The sequence below is a fragment of the Nothobranchius furzeri genome, chromosome 11, assembly GCF_043380555.1.
Source record: "Nothobranchius furzeri strain GRZ-AD chromosome 11, NfurGRZ-RIMD1, whole genome shotgun sequence".
NCBI classification, from domain to species: domain Eukaryota; kingdom Metazoa; phylum Chordata; class Actinopteri; order Cyprinodontiformes; family Nothobranchiidae; genus Nothobranchius; species Nothobranchius furzeri.
This window is the reverse complement of record NC_091751.1, coordinates 58563048-58585730: the sequence shown is the minus strand read 5'-3', so window position 1 is coordinate 58585730 and position 22683 is coordinate 58563048. Positions and strand designations below refer to the sequence as shown.

Below are 22683 nucleotides of genomic sequence, written 5' to 3'. Positions count from 1 at the left end.
ACATGAAAAAATAAATAAATTTTACATGAATAAGTGATGCTTAGCCTGGTGGGGGGAGGAAAACCTGGCCTAATAAGCACTGGAGGAAACCCTGTCAAGATCGTCAACACTCATTTATCTTAATGCTGCTGAAACATGTAAACCAAAAAGCATTATATCCACTGCTACCTTTCTAATTTTAAACTCAGTAACCTATGCTGTAACTGCACCTTGCCCTGCCTGCTCCTTTCTTCTTGCTGCCCGCTGGCTGTGATCACAAGCGACAACATAGTAGTTCCCGCTGCTTCTTCGGGAAACAGCGCCAACAAAAACAAAAAAACTTGGGATCTTGTAGGCGTGGCGGTGGAATTTCAGCCGTGGTGGGCCGCCACGGCTACGCCTAAGTAAGGGAAACCCTGTAGCCTGCAGCTTTCAGAGGCTGTTAGTTGAACGTCAGCATCAGCTGTTAGAGGAAGACAATGGCTAATTTTACCAAAGTAAGACCAAAGAAACACAAACAAGTAACTAATCAATACTAATAGTCCGGGTTTTGACAAAAAACAAACAGGAGAAGGCATCGTTCAACTTCAAACTGTGAACTTGAATCTTAACAGAGACACGAGCATCTGAGGGTATAAAATGCTCCACACCACCATAATCAAATTTTATCAGGAACCAGTTTGATTTTTGTAAGAATTTTTATTGGAAAGTTTTTTTTTTGTTTTTTGTTTTTTTACCTTTTTGCATGTCATAATTTTTCTACTCTTAAGTAAATGTCTCAGAGGAAGTCATTAGCTACTGGGAGTCATTATTATTTTATTTCTCTTTGAAGTTAAATTAAGCTTTAGTACTTCTTTTAAAGTCTCAAGGGGCAAAATAAACTAGCATTTTAAACTGACTACTGTCAGACACAGTTAACCTGACTTTGAGCTGAAAAACTAAATCCATGTTTAATGAATTAACTGAACAGACGGATTTGGGTGGCATTGATTGACTCATCCAGTTCTTGGGGAACAAAGAAAGTGGCATCATTCCAAAGATGTCAAGCTTTTGACGTAATGAAGTTGATTTTATACTAGCCGTGAAAACAATAGCTGTTTGTTCTGTTTTGCTGCTGTCTGCAGGTGGCAGGAATATGACGCTGGTTATAGCTGACCCCGCGCCGGCATGTGTGTGCACGCACGCACACACACACACACACACACACACACACACACACACACACACACACACATGTTCTGAGACTTCATGAATGAGATGAGAAACAGGAAAGCTGAATCACTGTCAAGCTATTAGAGCTCGTCCTTTGTGGGACTCAGGCTTGGTTGTCCTTGACTGACCATCTGAGACAAACACACACAGTTAATATCGATGTTCATTCACACTGTAAAAACATCTAGAGAGATCTTGTTTTAGCTAATTATGAACTCATATGTAAACATGTTATTTTGACATTTGCAGTGAGCCTGACATGTTTTCTGTGGGAAAAGTCTCAGATGTTTGTGGTCTGTCATGAAGGAGGGATGCAGGATTAATAAGTAGTTCCTCAGCAGGCTCCTGGCTTAGTGTGTGTGTGTGTGTGTGTGTGTGTGTGTGTGTGTGTGTGTGCGTGCGTGCGTGTGCATGTGTAACTTCAAAGCCTGTCTGCCCAGTCAGAGTTTACTGGACAAATCTGAATAAAACACAGTCTGTGTGATATACAGACAGACACACACAGGGTCCTCCCATCATACAGTGGTACGCCCTGACACAAACACACATCCCTCAGCAGATCTGTGAGCTGAAGCTTGTTAGAACTGGTGCAGCAGGAGAAGACAGATGAAGCCAGCCCACACACCAGGTGCGCACCAGTCTGCCTGGCCTCTATCTGCCTTCTTATCTTATGCTTTGCTACTTTTTCAAAAGGATTTTAGTAATATTGTCGACTTCTATTTGTTTTCTTCTTACTTCTTTTTGCAGTGCTCCTGCCTCTCCATCCCACATAGTGCCTGGTATTTATAGATGGATTAATCATCATTTGAATATTTATAAAGATCTGAGAATGATATAAAAATTGCTTTTGACTGTTGTAAGATAAATAAAAGTTGATAAGAATTATTTGTCTTGCATTCAGTTGAAGAGTTGAGGGCAAAAAGTGTAGTCTGAGGAATCAAGTTTAAAGACATGACAAGCTGGAGAGAAGAAAGTAAGGTAAACAACAGATGGCAGAAGCGTGTTTCTGCTATGCACAGACGATGTGCCGGCCTACCACCAGCCCCTATGAGGTTACTATGCAACCATGACAACACAGGGTCAGAGGTCAAGATCCTATTTGATGACGGGGCAAAATGCCAGATTGTCTGCCACATGCCACACTAGACGAGGTCAGCCGAGACATTCACACTGAAACGGTGGCAGAGTGTGTTTTCTTTAAATGAAGTTTGGCAGGAATGACTTTAAAATTCTTCCATGGAGTGTGCACGGTTTCCCACCTGCCACCCGGGAAGACAAACACGGACCACTGTGTGTGTGTGTGTGTGTGTGTGTGTGTGTGTGTGTGTGTGTGTGTGTGTGTGTGTGTGTGTGTGTGTGTGTGTGTGGTGAACTGAGTAGTGGCAGACATTACTCATCATGGTTCCCAGCTGGCATGTCCTTATTCACAGTGAAAGAAGAAACAGAGCCCAAATGGTGAAAATGCAAGTAACCAGAATGAGACATTTGTGTTTACGTAGAAGCTGTGTGTCTTTGGCCTAGTGTCAGTCTCTTTTCTTAGATATTTTACTAATAAAGTAGAAGAAAGAAAGCATTTTCATGATGGACTTTGTTACCATCTGGACTCAGTTGTAGGATTTAAGTTAGTTTTAAATCTCAATTCAAAAAAATGTTGAGTAACTGATGAAAGAACATATGCAGCAACTACATGAAGTATTTCTCTTAAAAACCCTGAATGTTCCTGTTGTGAACAGCTGTTTTCACCTGTTAGTTTTCTTGTCTACGTTTGCTTTTTTGAACAAACTCCCTGAGGTTTTTAACAGGTAAAAACGTGCATCACTGGCATCAAAGTGTCAGACGTTCTTGAGGTGTAGCTGCAGAAGTGGAAAAAGGTGCGTTGTGGCTCATGATGTGAAATAAACTCGAGCATCGTGCACTTCTGCCCAAATTGTGTCTTTATTTTTTCCTGCGAAATGAAAGCTTCAGCTGCCATTTCTGGAAGAGACGGCGATGCCAGTTCAACCACACAGAACTGTGTGTGGGTGGAAGTGAGCTCATTTTCTTCTTCTGCCTTCAAATTCTAAATGAAGTGTTGAAGATCAATTATTCTTGGCTGAAACAATGATTTTGAAACCGTTAGAGGGGAAGAAAAGCAGCTGCACACGTGGAGCTGTATGACGTACCCGGTGAGGGACTAAATAAATGCACTGTTATTATTTTTAGGGGGTATGTATTTCTTGTAAACAAGAATGGTTTGCACGTAGATCTTCAGTGTTTATTTGAACTAGAAAATCTGCAAAACTCAGAAAGTTTGAACTCTAGTTGTGAATTTGTAACCATTTAACCACAAACTGAAAGTAAGGTTACATAAAAATGAACTAAAACTGCACCACCCAACCTGGAAGATGTTGCTCTTAAAGGACCTAAAGATAGAAAGTGAGTTGGAAAAAAACATAACCTCACATTTTTACCAAACATTTACCATCATTGCATGATGATTGCTTTACTGTAGCTTGAGATGGAGGACCTCTGGTTTTATGTACTCTTAAACACAAAAGGCTAGAGATAAATGATTACAGCATGTTTTTGTTTACTTAAGTTGTTGTTTTTGCTGGCTCAGGCAATGCTCATTAAAATTAGAATAGCTAAATGAAAGTTTACAAGATTCAGATGTGGGCAATTTAGCACAACTGGGGGAAAGTGCATGGATTTAAATTGGCACATGAGCTGGGAAGATGCAGGATGAGTCAGATGAAGGTGTGTGTGTGTGTGTGTGTGTGTGTGTGTGTGTTGTGTCTGCGCCCTGATCTTTGTTTATTTAAATAAAAACAATAGCAACCAAAAAAGGCTCGTTATGGACTGGTTGTTGTTTAACTGGTTTACTGAAGACTAAACTACTTTCTTTATCCCTCTTCTTACAGGAGTTGCAGCAGCTTCTTATAACGACGCCTGTGGCATGAAACCAGATCAGATCCATCCATCATAACCTCCTCCTCCTCCATCTCCTTCCATCCCTCCCAAGTTTGGAACTCTCCCCTCGCCTTCACTGCATTGATGAGGTAACGCCAAGCTCCCCGCTTCGCAGCATCCACCTACACCTTTATCCCTTCCTCCCCCCTTCCCCCCACCACTCCTTCCATCTCAGCCATGGGACAGAAGATCTCCGGCAGCATAAAATCGGTGGACAGGCGCGGGGAAAGCGGTGACTCCCCGTCATACCGACCTACGGCTCATCGTCGGCAACACCTGGAGCTGAGGGGTCCAGACTTCTCCAAGCCTCCAAGGTTGGACCTCTTACTGGACATGCCCTGTGCTGGACCAGAGACCCAGCTCAGACACGCGTGGAACTCAGATGACCGCTCCCTTAACATTTTCATTAAAGAGGATGATAAGTTGACATTTCACCGGCACCCAGTTGCTCAGAGCACGGACTGCATCAGAGGACGGGTTGGATACACGCGGGGTCTTCATGTTTGGAGGATCCACTGGCCTTCCAGGCAGCGAGGAACCCACGCTGTGGTTGGCGTGGCAACCTCTGAAGCTCCCTTACATTCTGTTGGGTACACAGCATTAGTGGGTTCAGACTGTGAGTCCTGGGGCTGGGATCTGGGTCGGAACAGACTCTATCATGACAGTAAGAACCGGTCCCACAGTTCGCTTCCTTCATATCCTTGTTTTTTAGAGCCGGAGGAGTCGTTCACTCTACCAGACTCTCTTCTAGTGATTCTAGACATGGACGAAGGAACACTAAGCTTTATGGTGGATGGGCAGTATCTAGGAGTGGCTTTTCGAGGCCTAAAAGGAAAGAAGCTGTATCCCATCGTCAGTGCTGTCTGGGGACATTGTGAAATAACCATGAAGTACATCAATGGCTTAGATCGTAAGTAATCCCATCCAACTTCTACATAAAAAAATCCAACATAGGGTTTGTTTGAGTTTAAGAGTCTTAAGGTAGTAACAATTGTTGGGAGAGTTGGGAACTTGGTGATTGTGACGTGTCATCACACGCCAGATGTTTCAAAACAAATCCCTGTAAACTGATGAATTGCTTGTTTTAAACACTTTCTTTGGCAGCAGATCAAGTTAAAGGTTAGTTTGAGGACACTAGATCATACTCATCAGCTTTGAAGCAGAACTCTTGCATTTAGGCTTATTCATGTATTTTTTTTAGTTTTCAGTAAATATAAATAATACCTTTTATAATTCTTGTATGATGAATATTTTTTAACTTATCTCCATCAAAGACAAGTTTTAAATGACCAACGAACAGGGTTTCCCCCTCTCTCATTCTAGTCTAAACAGGTTTTTTTTTACGTTTCCTTAGACAAACATCGTGATTAAATACAGACTGTCTCACACCTGTCCTGCTGAGAGGGAAAAGTGTGTGTTATGGAAACAAGCCCAAGATCTGACTCTGGATGCCCCCTCTCTCCCTCCCTCTCAGTTTGCAGAACCCCCTGGGTTTTATTTGATATCAAAACACTGTCGTATTTTCTCTTTTACTCTATCAGAGATCTCAGAGGAAACCTACAATTCTTTGTAGTCTGTTACGTCTGATTTCTCCTCACCCAGTCATCTTAAATTTCTTTTTAAAAATGTGCATAGAAATTTCCTGTCAGGGACACTGTGGCACCAAGAACCTGTTTATTCCTCGTCAAAAGAGGTCATAAGTCTCGTCTCAGCTTTAAATTGGACACTTTTGCCTAAAGATTGCAGCCAGAAAACTGGATCAGGATGAAAGCGAACCATCTTCTCTCTCTTTAACTGTAAACTACATAGTTTAGATGCCGAGAGCACATCATCTCATCAGTTTTTCCATTTATGGAGGCACCTACAGGATTGCATAATGAATGTGTGTGATGAGCCATCATCAGGGAGAATACGGAGTCTTTTCAAAGCTCTCCCAGCTACAAGCTTCTAAACACCATGCTGCAAAATGCGGTTTGACTATTAAAATATGCACCCCACTAGATACAGGGTTAGGATTAGTTGAGAAGGGCTTTAAATGAAAGGTGGACATAATAAAAGCTGCAATGAAATAAAAAAATCCATTTGTGTTCAGGGAGGATGATTAAGGTCAAACAAGCAAAATCAATTAGTTCAACGTAAAAAGAGGATCAGATTGTTCTTCAGACCTTTTGAGCTGTTGTACCTTGTTCTTTTTAATTACCCTATTTTCCGCACCATAAGGCGCTATTAAAAACCTTTGATCTTCCCTGAACCGGCACTGCACCTTTTAATACAGATGCGCCTTTTATACATTTATTAAGGTAACTCTGGCCCAGCGCTGTACCCCCCAGCGCCATCTTTCTCACCCTCACCAAATAAAAGGTGTGGCACTGCTCCACACAGCTATACATAAGCAAACAGTTGTGTTGCCGCTGTCTGAATGTGCATCTTTGCGCCAGCCGTGCCTGCGCGTAAAAATGGGACTTTTGTTTGTTAAACAGCCATACGGCTGATTGTTCATTCAGTCCTGCAGCGGTAAAAGGGGCTTAGCGCTGCGTTCAGTCAGTCATGCCGTTACCAGAGTTTAACTCTTCATTCTTGCTGCTAAAAGCACCCGTGCATTACATTGGGACATTTATGTTACTTTAAATATGAGAAATGTATTTTTTAGTGTAGATAATGAGTGGAGTAACGTTAGACTTTGATCTAATTGCACAATTTGACTTAAATGTGCCAACCGGGACGCTCGTTTGCTTTGCTGAGTCCGTGTTTTGATCCAGTGAGCCTTATGTGCAGACCGCTGTATGTGTGCTCACTGGGCCATGTTAGCTAACTCTAGAAATCACTTAGAACATAGGTTCGCAAACACACAGTTCAATACCAGCAAACAACGAGGAGGTAGTCACGTTTGTGACAAGAAGTGATCATATTCTAATTTAAAGCTATACTATGCAGCTTTTCATATTTTAAAATAATTTTCTTGAGCCAGTATGAGTTAAAATGTCATTTACAGGGTTAATGAAATGTCACTCAGACCCCCACCGCCCTCTGTGGCCAGAATACCGCACTTGCAACTTCAGAGTGCCGGTCCCTGTTGGACTGAAAGTGGAGCTGACACCTGGTGATGCATTCTGCTTCTAGAACATTTCCTGCATGTTGCAGATCTTAAACACAGCAGATTTGTTTTATTTAGTTATGAATTGCTCCTGTAGACACTAATGAAGGCTGAGGAGACTTTTCTGCTGTTAGATTAAGGTGTTAAAAAGACGAACGCACAGTGAGGAGATAAGTTTCACGCTTGACTAACGGAACACTAGGGGGTGCTAAAAACAAGCAAAACTGCCTAGTGTCCCTTTAAATACCAGATCTCTGACAACCTTTTGTTTTTGCTGTTCATATTAATTCCAAATTAATGACGAGTGTCTTTTTGGAGACAACTGTGGAAAAGGTTTTTATCCTTCCCCATATGAGAAATGCATCCCAGTAGTTGACCACCTTCCCTATTCTCCTGACGTAGCTGTGTGTTTTATGTTTCTTTACAAATCGAGCCGGCACTCAGAGGAGCTCGTTCTGACTCTGCTCCAGAGGAGAAGCCAACAGCTGAGCTTCAGAGACGGCTTACAGGAGAAAACAAACGGCTCTGCTGGGATCACAGAAGGCTGTGTGGATGTTTAGCTACAGAAGAAAAGCCACTGAAAAGCTTCCTTATTAACATTTAATAACACCATTATTAAGTTGGGAAACCAAATTTAGTCAAACATGTGCTAAGTGTTCTCTCCTTATTACAGAGCAGTCAGATTACAGTCGGCGTGCTCACTCATTGCCACTTTCAGATTGAATCATCTTGTTTGCCTTGTCGATGACTCAAATAGTGAGAATGAGGTCATAATTTCTGTCTGCTCTAGAGGATGTGAATGTGTGTGAAAGGTGAAGCATCACCAGACACTGTTTCTCATTCATCTCCGTTCTCTACATGTGTGTTAGTGGCCTAGACATGAGCATCCTTCCTGTGTGTCTGAAGAGTGTGTGAGCTGGGTCATGTAGAAACCATCTGTGTTCTTCAGCGATGACTTTACCAAACAAGCCTTCCTGCTTCTATGGATGGCTAAACGGTGTTTTTGTTGAAGGGGAAACAACACGACTGTGGGGGTATTAGCTGCAGATTTACAGACGCGCCGTCTGCATATGACGCTGTTTGTTTTTCTCATCACTCTGGCTCGGGCCCCTGTTGCACCATTAGCATCACTTTGCTCCGCCTCAGATCAGTGCTCCCATTCCTGCACTAACACAACAGTGAGACCGAGAGGCAGCAGCAGCTCAGGCTCAGGCTGGTTTTAGTAAGTTCACTTGAAGCAGTGCTGGGCAGATAAGCATGCCTAATGTGGTCTAATTCAGATAAATGCTGAGTCAGGTTAAAGTGAGTTTCGCTCTAAATGTGAAATAAATTATTAGGCCCGAGCAGCGAAAGCGCTGCGAAGGCCTCTTGTTTTTGCTCTGATTATTCTTTCTTTTTTGTTATTCTTAGCCCGCTTTGAACGGCTTTTTGGGGACCTTAACATACCCCAAAACTCACAATATTTTGCAAACTTGTCAGGCCTGGTGAAAAATTTGATATTTTAAAGGTCCCAAAAAAATCACAAAGAAAATGGCTGAACAGCGCCCCCTAGAAAGTGAAAAAAACCCCTCTCCATAAAGCTTAGTTTATCGTACAGTTATGAAATTTGGTACACTTGTAGTACTCAACAGTCCGCACAGAAAAGTCTCTTGCAACCATGGTCAATATCAAACAGGAAGTCGGCCATTTTGGGTTGAAATGGCGATTTTTTGCAGTTTTTGCCGTTTTTAGGGTCCGTTCCTGATTGGATTGCTCGATCATTTTTCGCATTATTGTCTCACAAATTGTGTAAAATTGCTCAGAAGGGATGGGCGAACAAAATGAGACAATAAAATTGACTTTTCGTAAATACTGAAGGGGCGGGGCCAGGCCTCGAAGTTTGACTACTCGCCAAAAATTTTTAAATTGCTATAACTTCATAAATGAATGGAATAGAGTTACCAAACTTTCTGTGGTCATTCGTCATCCACCCACAAAGTAAACTGAATGGTCGGATGATGACATCACACAAGTCCCGCCCCCTCAGGACCAAAAAGGTCAAGTTTTACTGTGAAAGGTCCCAAATTGCCCCATTTCACTTAATCACCACAAATTTGTAGCTGGTAACTAAAGACAAGTAAGGGTTGCTTGGCGTCACTTCATGGGAGTTTTCGGCAGAGGGCGGGGCTGTGGCAGCGCGGCGAAGTAAGGCGTACCGCCGTGGCCTTACGTTTGCCTCCCATTTAGTCATTTCTTAAGATATCGTCGCGAAACTTCTTGTGAGTGATCCTAGTCTGGCCCCTCAAAAAATCTGATGTGAACATCCAGTGGGCGTGGCCTATTTTCTGAAATAGCGCCCCCTAGGACCATTAAAACTGTCAGCTCCAAGCCATGCTTTGACTGAGGATTACGAAATTTGGTACAATAATGTGGTGTCTCAGGACCTACAAAAAAGTCTCTTGGAGCCAAGTGCAAAGTTGCACAGGAAGTCGGCCATTTTGGATCAAGGACGCGATTTAGTGGTTTTCGCACACGTTGTTTGTAGAGTGATGCTCCGTCGCCCTTTTCACCAATCTCCTTCAAACTTCTGCTATATACTCTTAAGACATAGGGGAAAAAATTCAACCGTCGGATTTTTCAAAAGTTGAAAGGTGTGGGCGTGGCTAAGCCTCAAACTTTGACCTGTCGTCACGCCACTCTTTTTTTCACAGCTCCCTACTGGACTCCTTTTACCCAATCACCAGGATTCTGTGGCAAACAGCAGTAGACAAGTTGAGGTTACTTGGTCTCTAGTACTGGCATGTTTTGAGAAAAGGCGGGGCTTTGGGAGCATGGCGAAAATCGCCATCACGCCGTGGAAATACGTTTGCCTCTCATTTCTTCAGTTATCGTGATATCGCTACGAAACTTCGGGTGAGTGATTCTAGTCTGACCCCCAAGAGAAATAGATAGATGAAGTTTGTGGGCGTGGCCTATTTTCTTAAATAGCGCCCCCTAGAGCCATTAAAACTGTCAGCCCCAAGCCATGCTTTGACTGAGGATGACAAAATTTGGAACACTAATGTGGTGTCTCAGGACCTACAAAAAAGTCTCTTGGAGCCAAGCACAAAGTCGCACAGGAAGTCGGCCATTTTGGTCCAAGTACTCGAATTAGTGGTTTTCGCACACCTTGTTTGGACAGTGATGCTCCATCGCCCTTTTCACCAATCGTCTTCAAACTTCTGCTATATACTCTTAAGACATAAAGTAAAAAATTCAACCGTCGGATTTTAAATAAGTATAAAGGTGTGGGCGTGGCTAAGCCTCAAACTTTGACCTGTCGCCACGCCACTCTTTTTTTCACAGCTCCCTAATGGACTCCTTTTACCCAATCACCAGCAATCTCTGGCAAATAGCAGCTGACAAGTTGAGGTCACTTGGTCTACAGTACTGGCAGGTTTTGAAAAAAGGCGGGGCTTTGGGAGCATGGCGAAATTCGCCATCACGCCATGGCAATACGTTTGCCTCTCATTTCTTCAATTATCGTGACATCGCCACAAAATGTCTGGTGAGTGATCCTAGTCTGACCCCCAATAGAATTGGGCAGCTGAGATTTGTGGGCGTGGCCTATATTCTGAAATGGCGCCCCCTAGGACCATTAAAACTGTCAGCCCCAAGACAAGGTTTGACTGAGGATTACGAAAATTGGTACACTCATGTAGGGTCTGTGGACCTACAAAAAAGTCTCTTGGAGCCAAGCGCAATTTCGCACAGGAGGTCGGCCATTTTGGTCCAAGTACTCGATTTAGTGGTTTTCGCACACGTTGTTTGGACATTGATGGCCCGTCACCCTTTACACCGATCACCTTTAAACTTATGCTATGTACTTTTAAGTCAAAGGGGAAAAAATTCAACCGTCGGATTTTAAATAAGTATAAAGGTGTGGGCGTGGCTAAGCCTCAAACTTTGACCTTTCGCCATGACATTACTTGACTTAATAACTCCCATGTGCATGATCAGATCTAATTCAAACTTTGTCTGTGTGATCACTGACCACATCTCAAGACAACGACAATGTGGACAGCTTACATCACCTAAGCCCCGCCCCCTGACAACAGGAAGTCTATTGTTTTATGGTGAAATGCCCATATTTGTCCCCTCTAATTTAGTGAAAATGACACTCAGGTCATACAGTGTCTTCATGATGTTTTAATGACCATTCAGTTCTGATAGCTTTCCAGAAAGGGGGGGGGCTTTGATGCCATGGTGAATGCTGGCGTGACGCCATGACCTTACATTTGACTGTAACTTCCACAAACGGCCTCCGATTTGCCCGAAACTGAATATGGCAATGAACAATCATGCCCTTTAGCCAATGAGGCACAAACGGTTGGTGAATGTTATATAATGTCACCAGAGCTGACCTCAATGGGACTTTTCTGTAGTTGGTCACAGAGCCACCTAGATAACGTTATCCTTCGATAACTTTAAAAAACATGGTCAGAATAGCATTAAAGTTGGTCACTGTCATCACACCACCAGTGTGGTAAAGATAGAGGATTCCCTAGTGGTGAGACATAAAATATAATGGTGGGCTCAAAGGGGATGCTGAGTCAGGGTGAGGTGCGGAAAAGGTGGCCGTTAGCAGTTTCTGGTGTTGGGGTGGTCGACGTTTGTGTTCTGCAGACGTGCCCTGGTGCCCCGGGCTGCCGGCCAGGCCGGAGCGGCGCGGAGCTGCGAGGGCCGAACGACGCTGCTTGCAGCTTTAATTCATGCTTCCTTCCTTCTGAATTCAAAGGATTTCTCTAACCAGAATTAATCACTGTTGTCCAGACTTACCACATTTCTTTCAGCGGAGGCTACATTACATAATTACATGTTTAACTGATTTATTTTGTCATCTTAAAACTCTCTACCTAATGGATGTGGGATTATTTCTCCCCCAAACATTTCTGTGCTTCCCCCGCTCTCCTCCTGACTTCATAATTGGACCAATTGGCAATTAGTTCTTTGATTTTCTTCTTGTCTTCTCTGTTCTGTACGTTCTCCAGCTCGTCATATGAAACGAGACAAACCAACACCGGCTTTCATTTCAGATAATGTGCAATGCTGCAAAGCGTCTCATCCAGCGGCTGTAATGTGATTTTCTAGCCGAAACAATTGTTAGCCTCAGACACATCTGACCGCGAAGAACCATCATTATAGCATCACCGATTGTTCTGTAGGGCAGAAAACGACATGGATCAGGGAGATTAGATGGAAAAAGAGAGGGTGAATGACTGGTTAGAGTAACAGAAAGAAAGAAAATATTTGTGAAGGAAAATTGTGTATTGTCATGGTTATGAAGCTACCAACAATAGTTTATAATTTATGTAACGATTATACCCAGATTACTCCAGCTCACAAGTAAACATACCTATAATAATAATAATAATAATAATAATACAACATTTAAAGTCCCATAGTCATCATCACACAATGGTGAAATGACATCTCTGCATTTGACCCATCCCTGTGGTGAGCTGCAGCAGTGGCTGCACTTGGGAACTATTGGTGGTTTAACCCTCCAATCCAAGCCCTTTGTTTCAAACAGGGAGGCCTTGGGTCCCAGTGTTTTAAGTCTTTGGTATAACCCGACCAAGATTTGATCTCCCAGTCCCGGGTGGACACTCTACCACTAGGCCATTAAGTAGGTTAACATTAATAATGATAATCTCTTAATGCTGTTAAACGTTTCACAGAGAAAGCTAGTAAATATTGTTTTCTGGTGGCAAACACTAGTTCAAAGGAAATCTCATGCCTCTAACCAGTGTGCTTCCTCGTGGCTCTCTCCCTCCTCTTACATTTCCTTCCTTTCAGCTCATCTGACTCATAAATCCTGTGAGGAGCTGCTACTCAGCTTACCCATGGCAGCTGGCACCAAACTTGTACTTCCAGTTTCGAACAAGTGCTGGCTTTACGATAAGTGGGTCAGTGGGTTAGTGCTGTAGCTTAACTTAACTGCCAGCCTCGGGCATAATGGTTGCACTTTGCTATTAATGCTTCTGATTTGTGTCTCTCCACACTTTACTGCCAAGTGTCCATGCTCTCTTTCTCTTTGGCTATGCGATGTTTTCCTTTTCTTCTGGCTCGTTTCTCTTGAAGTGTTGACTCCTGAGAACATTCAGACGCCGCAGCTTCTCTCTATAGCACACATTTCAAAGATACACACAAAAGCTTTTTCATGCAATCCAAATCTGATTTAACAGCACCTTCATGACTTTATAATTCCAGTGTATATTTTAGTCTGAATTAGTTTGTGCTTGCACCTGCTCCTGTAATCAGAACAGCACATTTTAGAGGCTAATTGTGGTAATATTTATAATGGCCAATATAAAATTCTTACATAGTTACATACTAGCTTCAGCAATACATCACAGTTAAAGCTCCATCAAGTAATTGTCAGCCTAAACCTGATGTGCTTCTTGGCTGGGGTTCTGTGACTAACTCTATTTGACACAAACTAATCCAGGATAACGGTTATTAACATGATTACATTTCAGAGTTGTGATAAAGGCTTGCTGTGTGTTTATTTTTCTTTGTGCTTCCAGATCGAAGCACTCTCCGCTCCTGCAGGAAAGTGCAGCGTAACGTCTATGTGCTCATGATAAAATATTTAACAAAAGGCACGAATAGGTAATTTTATATCCTGTGTTGTTGCAGAGGTTTTGAAATGTCCACCAACTGGACGAGAACCAGCACAGTAATAGTGACATAAAACTAGTAAGGAAAAGGCCAAAGTGAGAGAAGGTGAAGTGGTAATAAGTCTGCAGAGAGGAAGCTGGAATGGAGGTCAGAGTAAAGGAACGGAAGAGAGAAAGCCTCGAGGTCTGAGTGGCTATTTCTGGTTTTAGGGTCAATACAGATTTCTGACATGCTGATTTAGATCTCAAGCAACAATAACTACTTGAATACATAAAGAGAAATTAATAATAAACTTTTAAATAACTTGAACATGTTGATTGTTGACGTAAAAACATAATCATGGAAAATCCTTTATTGTTTGTGAGGATTAACACTTGGTGATTGTGTGTTCACTAACCAGGGAAATGTTTTATATTGGTATATTTTTTTGTAATTGTGTTTCATTCAGAAGGAAAAATAAAACCCAGAAACAACAAAACTGTCAAAACAAAGCCACGTGAATGAAAAGGATGAATGATAGCTGCCCTTTTGCCCTTGGGTGACGGTGGCACAAGAGTTAAGTGCTCGCCCTGTAATCGGAAGGTTGCAGGTTCGAGCCCCGCTCAGTTTGTCACTGTCATTGTGTCCTTGGGCAATAATGACCCACCTTGCCTGCTGCTGGTTGTCGAAGAGACCGGTGGCTCCTGTGTTTGGCAGCCTCGCCTCTGTCAGTGCGCCCCAGGGCAGCTGTGGCTACATCGTAGCTCATCACCATCAGTGTGTGAATGTGTGAATGGGTGAATGACCGATTGTGTTGTAAAGCACCTTGGGGGGGTCCCAGGACTCTGGAAGGTGCTATATCAAATACAGGCCATTTACCATTTTATTACTGTTACAAACACCATCCATACATACAAAGGAAATAAAGTCCCACAGTATTATAATCCATATTTGCACAGATCATTATATTACACGACTTTTCTGCAGTGTTTTCACATTTTTAAAATACAAGTTATATATATGTATCAGCTGTAAGTCTGGTACTTATTTACTACTGTAGTTTTGATTCGTTTCTTGAACGTCAGAATGCTTTTTGACTCTTTTTTTTTCTTTTGAAGTGCGTTCTTCAAATTAAATATTTTCACTGAGATGTCCCGTTTGGTTCTGAATAAGATTTCTGTTCCTTTCAGAGTAACTTCTGTTTTTCATAACTTTATTGGATGTTAAGCGGTAATAATTTACTGTTAGCTTTCCACAAAACCTGAAGAATATTAGAATCTCCAACATCACAACATTTTACCGCCTTGACAAAAAGAGGATTTGATGGATCCCTAATTCTTTTGATATTCACTGATCTCAAGCCCTCTTTTGCTAAATGAATAATGGCTGTGTATTAAATTACCTCTTGACCATGATGCATTCATGGGTGAATCTGAAATCTGAATTGCAGTGATCCAGTGAAGCTGATCATGCTGAATAATGGCTAACCTCAAACATTACCTGATATTCTGGTGGAAAACTAATTAATGAGCATAACGGCGGTACGTGTTTGGACCTGCTGTGGGACCGACCTTGTTCAGCTTTGTAATTGATTCTCAGATGATGATTAAACTAGGATGATTACACAAAGTTCTAGATTAAACAGACCCATTAGGCTAATCAATTAGTGTGGAAGCTGACTTTTTGAGTGAAAAACAATCTACTCAAGATTTATTTTCCTCAGAGCTTCAGACAGCCTGATTTATCTGAAACGGTCCCTGGATGCTCAGGAGCTCTCCTCTAATGTGTAATTAGTTAGGATTATTTATCTTTTTCACACTTTTTGTTTTCACTGCTTCTGTGGTTTAGTGTCCGTGCTCATTGGCCTCATCACATGAATGGCCTTGCATCGATCCCAGCACTGTGACGCTGCAATCGTGCACACCTGCTCTCACTAATGAATGCTGTAGCTGGTTCTTGACATTCGTTTTGTTGAACCCACTGCAGGACACGCTGTCAATAAAAATGAGCAAATATTATTAAATTAGCTCACAATGAAGGATTCATGGGGTACTTTCCACCCTAGAGAGTAAATTATAGTAAAATAAATCACAGAAGTGGCTGTCACTATAACAGTGTGACTGCCAACACAAAACATTTGCTCTAAGATATTAAAAGCTGCACTCTAAAACACCTCGACAATGCATCTGAAATGAGAGCTGCTGCCTCTTCTTCCCTAGTTTGTGGCACTTAAGTGCAGCAGCTGATTTGGACTTTGTGTTCCTTTTTCCTTGCTCTCCGAGGAATATAAATGCACAAAAATGTTTTTATTATCTGTTTATCAGACAGGCAGAATACCTTAAATATGCACTTACCTGCAACACGCTTTCCCCCAAATAAAGTGATTTTCAGGTAAAATATTGCATCATTATTTCACATCATCTCAGTATTTAAGATGGCTCCTGCACAAAACCTGGGCTACAGATTCTCTCACAGAGGGGAGGGATGGAGATCGATGATAACAGGACGCCCAGAAAACGCAGAGAAAGAGGAAAGGATTAGGAAACAAGTAAAGGAAATAATTGGTTTCCTCTGAAAAGAAAATAGAAAACTATAAAATGCTGAATGCTGTTGATTCTTCAGGAGAAATTGCTAATCTTGGGGAGCTGACCTGTTAATATTCTATCAATACTGCACCAGTGCTGGCTCTCTTGGTTTAGGAGCTCTGTTTTAGTGGAAAGCAAAATTATTGCAATTAACATCCAGAAATCCAATAACAGCAATAAGAAAGGCCCTTTCTTCTGCATACCAACACCCACCACAGGAGATGCAAACAGATTTGTGTGTGCAAGACGAGCTCGGGCGACCAAAGTCAGTTTTGAAAGCTCAGCGTTTACTTTTGTGAAGCCATAAATCCCATGTTCACCGCTGCCACAAACCAGACTCTATATGTGCAAGCTCTGCTTTTCTCAGACAACAGTGCTCTTTTAATGGGAGATTTTGGTCACAGAATGCAGATAATCATGTATGCCTACTAAAAACACGCCTGGGGATCTATCATCATACTGTAGTGTTTGGTGAGCCGTTAGTTGGAACGTCACTGTTTTCATAGTTTTAAAATTCAGCTCCAAATGCACACAAACCCACATGTCCTTTTTCCATCCTCGGGATGATCTAATTACTCTCGGGCCTCCTAACAAATCAGGAAGATAATAAATAGGACAAGACTTTGTCCCCTTTGCTCTTTGTGCTCAGCCTACGATCAGCTCTTTAACCTGGCCTCCTGACATCACCCATCCACTGACGTGCCGGATGCCTTTGACTTTTCCCATGATGCACTTTTATTTAAAGATCTCTTCCCCTTCTGGTTTTCCTCCTCCCTGTCTGTAAGTAAAGCTGACTCGATTTATGTGACAACTTGTCAGCTTATTTTTGTAGCACTGCTGATTTAGACATGTTATCGCCAGCAGTTGAGCTGGTGTTGAGACTTGTGACCAACTCTGTTTCTGCTTGACTTGTCCTGGACTCTGTCCTGTTCTACCTAAGAAGATATTAAGAGGAAGTGAGATTAGATCATTTTTCTGAATCCTATCACGTCAGTATTTCTTATAATCGGGTTTCATTGCTACTGTGATGCAACCTCGTGTTAAGATAATGATATCATCGCTTCAGTCGGGTTAAAAAGTCACATTAGTGTGCTCTAATCCCGGCTGTGCAACAAATCCCACTTTTGACATTTTGACACGACAGCGCACATAATTCAAATCTTAAAACCAATCCAGATTTTGTTGTCTGTAGCCTTCTGCTTCCCCCTCTGCTCATGGGCATATTTAGCTGCTTTGTGTTTAGGTAACTCAGGACGTGTTGTTAAAAGAACGCGTGGGTCGGCATGCAGCTGCTCCACATTCTTCATTTCTTTTTAAAAGCTCAGTGAAAAAGCAGGACTTCTCTTTACTAGCGTCTGCTATTGGTGTCAGTTTCACAATAAAGAGTCCAACACCTGTTGTGCTCACGAACACCAGAAACACAGATTAAGTGTATGCACACTAATTAGCCATAAAATTATGACCACCGATAGGTCAAGGTATTAACAGTACCCATTCCCACTGCAGCAAAGACCCAAAGTACAGGACAAAGATTGTTTAATAGATGAGATTTGTGTGACAGGGTCTGATCAAATCTTTGTCTAAGAGATGTGGCTATTCAGTGAATAGAGCAAGTTTTACAGGAAAAAGCTTATTTTCATGTCCTCTGTTCAGTGTAGGTATGAATTATTTATAACCAGTTTATTATGCAGAGTTCTGGTTACTCTGGTTTTGCATTTCAAATAAAATCTTTAAATCCTTTTCTAGAGGTTTATATTTCCACCTCAGAAATAAGGGAAGGGTCAAAAGTAATAAAAGTCCTGTGAGAATATAATTTCACCACCTTTAGTTCTGATCTCCTGTAGAATCCGTCTCCAGCCGTCTTTTCAGTTTACTGATGACCTTCCTTTTGTCTTCTCTCAGTTTGGCCCCCACAGAGCCTGGCGTGGATGTTTCTGTTCGTTTGTTTCATTAGTTTGAAAACAAATAAAACAAATGCCAATCTGTGTTTGAGCACTAAAAGAACGGAAAGAATCTAAATTATATTTTGGTGCTGATTTTATTATCTTTTTCTCCAACTTGCAAAGTACATCCAGTGGGTGCTTGTAGTGGAGGATGCCCTCGCTCCGTAAGAGCTCTCATTTCTATTGATGTCTTTTATACTCACAGTTTTTCCTACTCTCTCATGTGCCACTATAGTTATCCATCACTTAATTTCTGTCTCTGGCTCTCATGGACCCCCTCATCCCCCCACCCTCAGCTGGTCTGTGTGCTGAGACAGACCTGACCCTCTGTTGGCTGGTATCTCCTCATTCTGGTCCAGCATCTCACTGGTTCTGTCTGCTTTCTTCTTTAAAGTCCCTCAGGATGTTGACTTAGTAGAAATGAATCCTAATAACGTCTGTCTAGCTGGTGGTGTGTATGCTTTGGCCAGTTACCGTGAATATATGATGCTCAGTCTATTTTCATGGCGAGTAACTTTTTCGTGAGGATTGATTATGACAAAAACTTGATCAGTGCGCTTTAATCTTGAGTGACTGAGTGGGATTGATGTCTGCTACATTGCAAGGACATCCATTGCGGTGTCTGTTGGAGCAGAAAGAGTAGAAGATGTCAGCATCCAGTCAATCATCCTCGACACTCAACAGTGCGGGTTGTTTCACCCCAGCGGTTTTAAGTAGAAGATTATATGACTTGCTTATGAACCTGAAGGTAGACGAAGGTTAGGATGAAAAGGCTCTAAAATTAAAAGATTGTATTTTTGAGTTTAAAAAATAAACAGAAACATTTGTGAGAAAATTGTTGCAAAACCAGTGCCCTTGTTGCATTGATTTACTCTGTTTTTGTGGTGAATTTTATATAAATACTGCAATCATGAGCTTAGAGGGATGGAAAACGTGTCACAAGCATGAAATACATCCTAACTATGCCGTGATACCCGGGGGACAGCCACGCACCAGGAAACATGGCGTTGTGTCATAAAAGACACAAAACAGAGACAGGAAGAATGTTGGGCTGCTAAACCTGAAATATCACAATCAGAAATGAAACATTGTGTTTTTGTTCTTCTCAGTACAGAATCACTATTTCTGTGTAAAGCGCAGAAAGTGTTTTCTTAGTTCAAGGCTCACGGTTCTCCTCTGTGTTCTTTTTTTGGTAAGTTGGACATTTTAAATGATCGGTGGAGCATACACTCCAAAATCTAAAATCTTCTATTCCTTGTTGATACAGATTTATTATAATCCTGTTCCTTTTAACGGTTCTCAGAAGAGACAAAGTGCTAAATTAACACATTTCTATACAAAGCAAGGCCAGACGTGAATTATTCAGTTACCACGTTTTTAGGTTTCTGGGTCAGATTGTCAAGCAACCCCACTTTTATTTTACTTAATTGTGAAGAAAATGGAAGCATGTGATAATTATGGTGATTTATGTATTAGGGTTTTTCCACTTGTTAGAAAGTTTGTCAGTACAACATTAGCTAACATTTAATACAGCGACAACAGAGTCATGAGATGAAAACACAAAATGATAATGGAAGCAGCAAACGCGTGAGCCTGAGAGAGAGGGGGAATTTGACAGAAGCTACGTTCTGATCGCTGGATGACTCGGTCCAGAACAGTTCGCCGTGGTCTTAGGGGGGTTTATCGATCTGAGTGAAGGCTAAAGGTCAGCGCATGGACCAATCATGCTTGTTGACTTATACTCACCACAGCCTGATATCAAAAACTCAAGAGCTTCAAGAGTCCATTCCTCAGCCAGAAGACGTGACCATAGGTATTCTATCCTTGATGGGTTTTTCAGACAGCTTACGGTTGATAAGGAGATGTTTTTGCTGCTAAGCTTCACACATTTCTGTAGTGACCTTTATGCTACAGGGAGGAGACCTCCCTCACAGATCACTGGTCTTCATAAACGCCTGTGTGACAGCTATAAAAGTGATGTCAAAGACATAAAGCAGCCTGTTCCCGAGCTGTGACAGGTGCTTGTTGGCTCTCATAAAAAATCAAGCTAAGGACTTCAAGGATAGTCTGTCTTTATGTTTACAGAGCTCATCTGGGGCAGTGCAACTCATCAGATACCAGAGGCACCAAGAGAAAGATCATGGAGGGGAACTGACAGGATGTGACGGACTTTTACAGTCCCTGGCTAAACTCTGTTACATATTTGTTTAGAGAAAAAAAATCTCATTGTTGAATTTATCATAACTGGCAGCTCACACACACACACACACACACACACACACACACACACACACACACACACACACACACACACACACACACACACACACACACAAAAAGTTTATCTTCAGTCAATAAAAAGTAAACAAGTTTGACAAGCTATTTCATATTTGTTTTTATTTATGTGCTTTTCCATTTATACTGAAAATTGTTTATTTATAAAGTCCTTAGCACTGTAAACATGAAAAGCAAACATTGTTTTGAACAATAAATTAAAAAAGAATCGCAACAATTGAGCATTTTTTTTTAAATCTCTAAAAAAGGACAACACATCTAAGAATAGAATAAGACATTATTATGCGAGGAAGTAGGTTCTCTTGGATTAGCACCAACTTAACAAATTAACATATCGCACATTTTGGTGTCAAGTTCATTTATGCGCCTCCAGATGAATGTCTGTAGGTGCTGACTTCAGCTAAACTCCAGCGTCTCCTTGAAGAAGTGACTGCTTTGAGCATCGGGCACAAAGTTTCGTCCCATTTAAACTCCGTCAACATTGTTCTGTGTGGAGAAACAGGGCTCATCAAACCCGTTCAAAGTTCCAGCTGCTCCATGTGTCTCATTAAAAGAGGCTATAAAGAAAACACGAGGCCTCCTGATTTTCATCTCTGACAGTCCGTTATACCTCAGTAATTATTATGGTTTTTAAAAATCTGTGATCCTTCGCAGAAATCTAGTGACCTTTAATCTAGGATTTGTTTGGCGTTTGTTTGGAGTTTACACAGTCTGAGTAGTCTGGAGCAGTTCTACTGTGAGGGATGCGGAGATTTAGTTCTGATTATGTGAATCTGAAATGAGGTTTTCTGGTGCTGGCCGACATCCTGGGACGGGAGCGGCAACAGCACGCCTGACCTTGCGTGGCGTCATGACTGTGAGCCAGAAATAGAGATTAGGGGTTTGTGATGGTGGAGGAGAGACGGCAGCTGTCAGAATCTGACTGACGGTCTGTTCAGATATGATGAAACAGGTGGAACAAATGTCCTTTAGATTCTTACATGAAACTTACAATGTGATGACAATCATTCAATTCATAAACTAATAATCTAATTACAAACTTACAATTTAGAGCCAAGATTCGTCTTTACCATAGTTTTTTTATTACATTTTTTTATGTCTGCTTACTCCAAAAAAAAACAAACTGTATCTCAAATGTTTTTGTAAACTTGCCATTTGTGAATGTGCCAGTGTTTGGAGTTGATGTGAGCAGAATTTAGAAGATTTCTGAGCTCTGGAATGACACACAGACTCTCATTTTTAATTATTTTGGAAGCAAAGCCAGGTCTTTGTCTGCACCCTCAGATGTTTATAGCTGAAACGCTACTTTTTTATTTATACACTCACATAGTCTGGCAAGCCATCTTATATGAGCCACAAGCCATTGAAACAACCCAGTCATGGGGCAGAATCTACGGTTGTCTTTCAAACTGTCTCCTTATGCAATCGGTGCTAGGACCAATCAGAGCAATGAACAACATTAAAGGTAAAAGTCCCATTAGTAGTCCATCTGGTGTGTGAAATTTGTTCTCTGCATTTGACCCATCTCCTGGGGGAGCGGTGAGCTGCAGACACGGCCATGCTCGGGAACCATTTGGTGGTTCAAACCCCCCGCCAATCAAAGCTCTTAATGCTGAGTGTCAAGTAGGTCTGGGTGATATGGCCTAAAATCAAGATCATGGTATATTGAGGATTTCACCTCGATAACGATATGGACGATAACTACAGGTATGCACAAAAACAAAAGTTGTCCATTAGATGGGGCTGCCACGTGTATTGCGTTGAATCATGTTGTCATGTGACTCGAGGTGGTACAGCTTCTCAAAGGGACATGAACGTCGCCAACCTACTAACATTCTTTTCATGGGAAAAATAATTTAGGTTAGTCAGACATTTCGTTTATGATAAATTTCCAATTTATTACCCAGCCCAAGTGTCAAGCGAGGTCGCATCAGGTCCCATTTTTAAAGTCTTATGACCTGACCGTGGATTTGAACCCACGATCTCCCAGTCTCAGGGTGGACAC

General features: G+C 41.8%; 1 protein-coding gene across 2 annotated transcripts in view; it reads left to right on the top strand.

Moving 5' to 3' along the window:
• spsb4a (splA/ryanodine receptor domain and SOCS box containing 4a) overlaps positions 1-22683 on the top strand; it is a 98538-nt gene that overhangs the window by 58255 nt on the left and 17600 nt on the right. For both annotated transcript variants that reach the window (XM_015957244.3, XM_015957245.3), the window contains exon 2: positions 4092-5050. In XM_015957244.3, the coding sequence (XP_015812730.1) occupies positions 4318-5050 (733 nt within the window). In that variant the 5' untranslated portion in view covers positions 4092-4317. The remainder of the gene's footprint in view (positions 1-4091; positions 5051-22683) is intronic.